The 890-nt window shown below is 59.2% G+C and overlaps 1 protein-coding gene across 1 annotated transcript in view; it reads right to left on the reverse strand.

Moving 5' to 3' along the window:
* The window catches only part of VOLCADRAFT_103430 (uncharacterized protein), a gene marked incomplete at its 5' end in the record, with an annotated part of 15,403 nt that overhangs the window by 5,614 nt on the left and 8,899 nt on the right, over window positions 1-890 (reverse strand). The window contains 2 exons of the mRNA XM_002947425.1: window positions 224-312; window positions 708-857. Of these exons, the coding sequence (XP_002947471.1) occupies window positions 224-312; window positions 708-857 (239 nt within the window). The remainder of the gene's footprint in view (window positions 1-223; window positions 313-707; window positions 858-890) is intronic.

An 890-nucleotide genomic window follows, 5' to 3' on the forward strand; every position in this document is an offset into this window, starting at 1 on the left:
AGGACCTGGGGGCCGCCACGGGAGGGGAGGGGAGGGGAGGGGAGGGGAGGAATAATATGCAAAGACAAGGAAGGAGGGGGAAAGGTGGGTACGAATAGTAAATACACAAGACGCAACATGACCAGCTGTTGATATGCAAAGTCTAGACAATCAAGGGAAGGGATATCCTCCAGGATACCAACCGCAGCCAGGCCCCCCTCCCTCCTCTCCCCCGCCCCCGAACCTCCCAGTTTCCCTGCCTGCGATGTTTGTTGTGTACGAATCCGTAACCCGTGTGGCGAAACCCAGCCTGCTGGCCACCCCTAGAGCTGCCTGTGTTTAAGGGGGAGGGAAGGGAGGAAGGGGGAGGGGGGGAAGGAGGGGGGAATGGGGCGGGAGACAAAAACACACACACGGGCGGACACGCATGCACGGCCACGCATCCCCGACAAACCCAACAACAATAACACTACTCCCGAACTCCCGAAGGGGTGGCAGCCAAATGGTAGCAGCAGTAGCATTAGCAACACCATTAGCAGTAGCAGGGGTGCAGTAACAGGGTTTTAGGAATGAAATAAAACCGCAACAGCAATAATCGGAACAAAACCGGAGGAGGAGAGGTTCATCAACCCTGTAAACCGCCATCCCAGTTCATCCACCGCCTCTCCCCTCCCTTCCCCGGCCACTCTGAGCCGCCATCACAACCCCCCACCTTAACCCCCCCACACCTTTAACTCCTCCAACTCCACCCCCAGAATCTGCCCCAGCTCCGAAACCGTCAGCCGCTCACTGTTGGCCACAAACACGCTGTACAGCAGGGACTCCAGGGGATCTGCGGACGTGTCACCCGCCTGCGTGGTCTTGTTCGACACGAAACCCTGGGGTGGGTGGCGGCGGGGGGGGGGAGGTGG

Source organism: Volvox carteri (assembly GCF_000143455.1).
Source record: "Volvox carteri f. nagariensis unplaced genomic scaffold VOLCAscaffold_6, whole genome shotgun sequence".
In the NCBI taxonomy this organism is placed as follows: Eukaryota; Viridiplantae; Chlorophyta; class Chlorophyceae; order Chlamydomonadales; family Volvocaceae; genus Volvox; species Volvox carteri.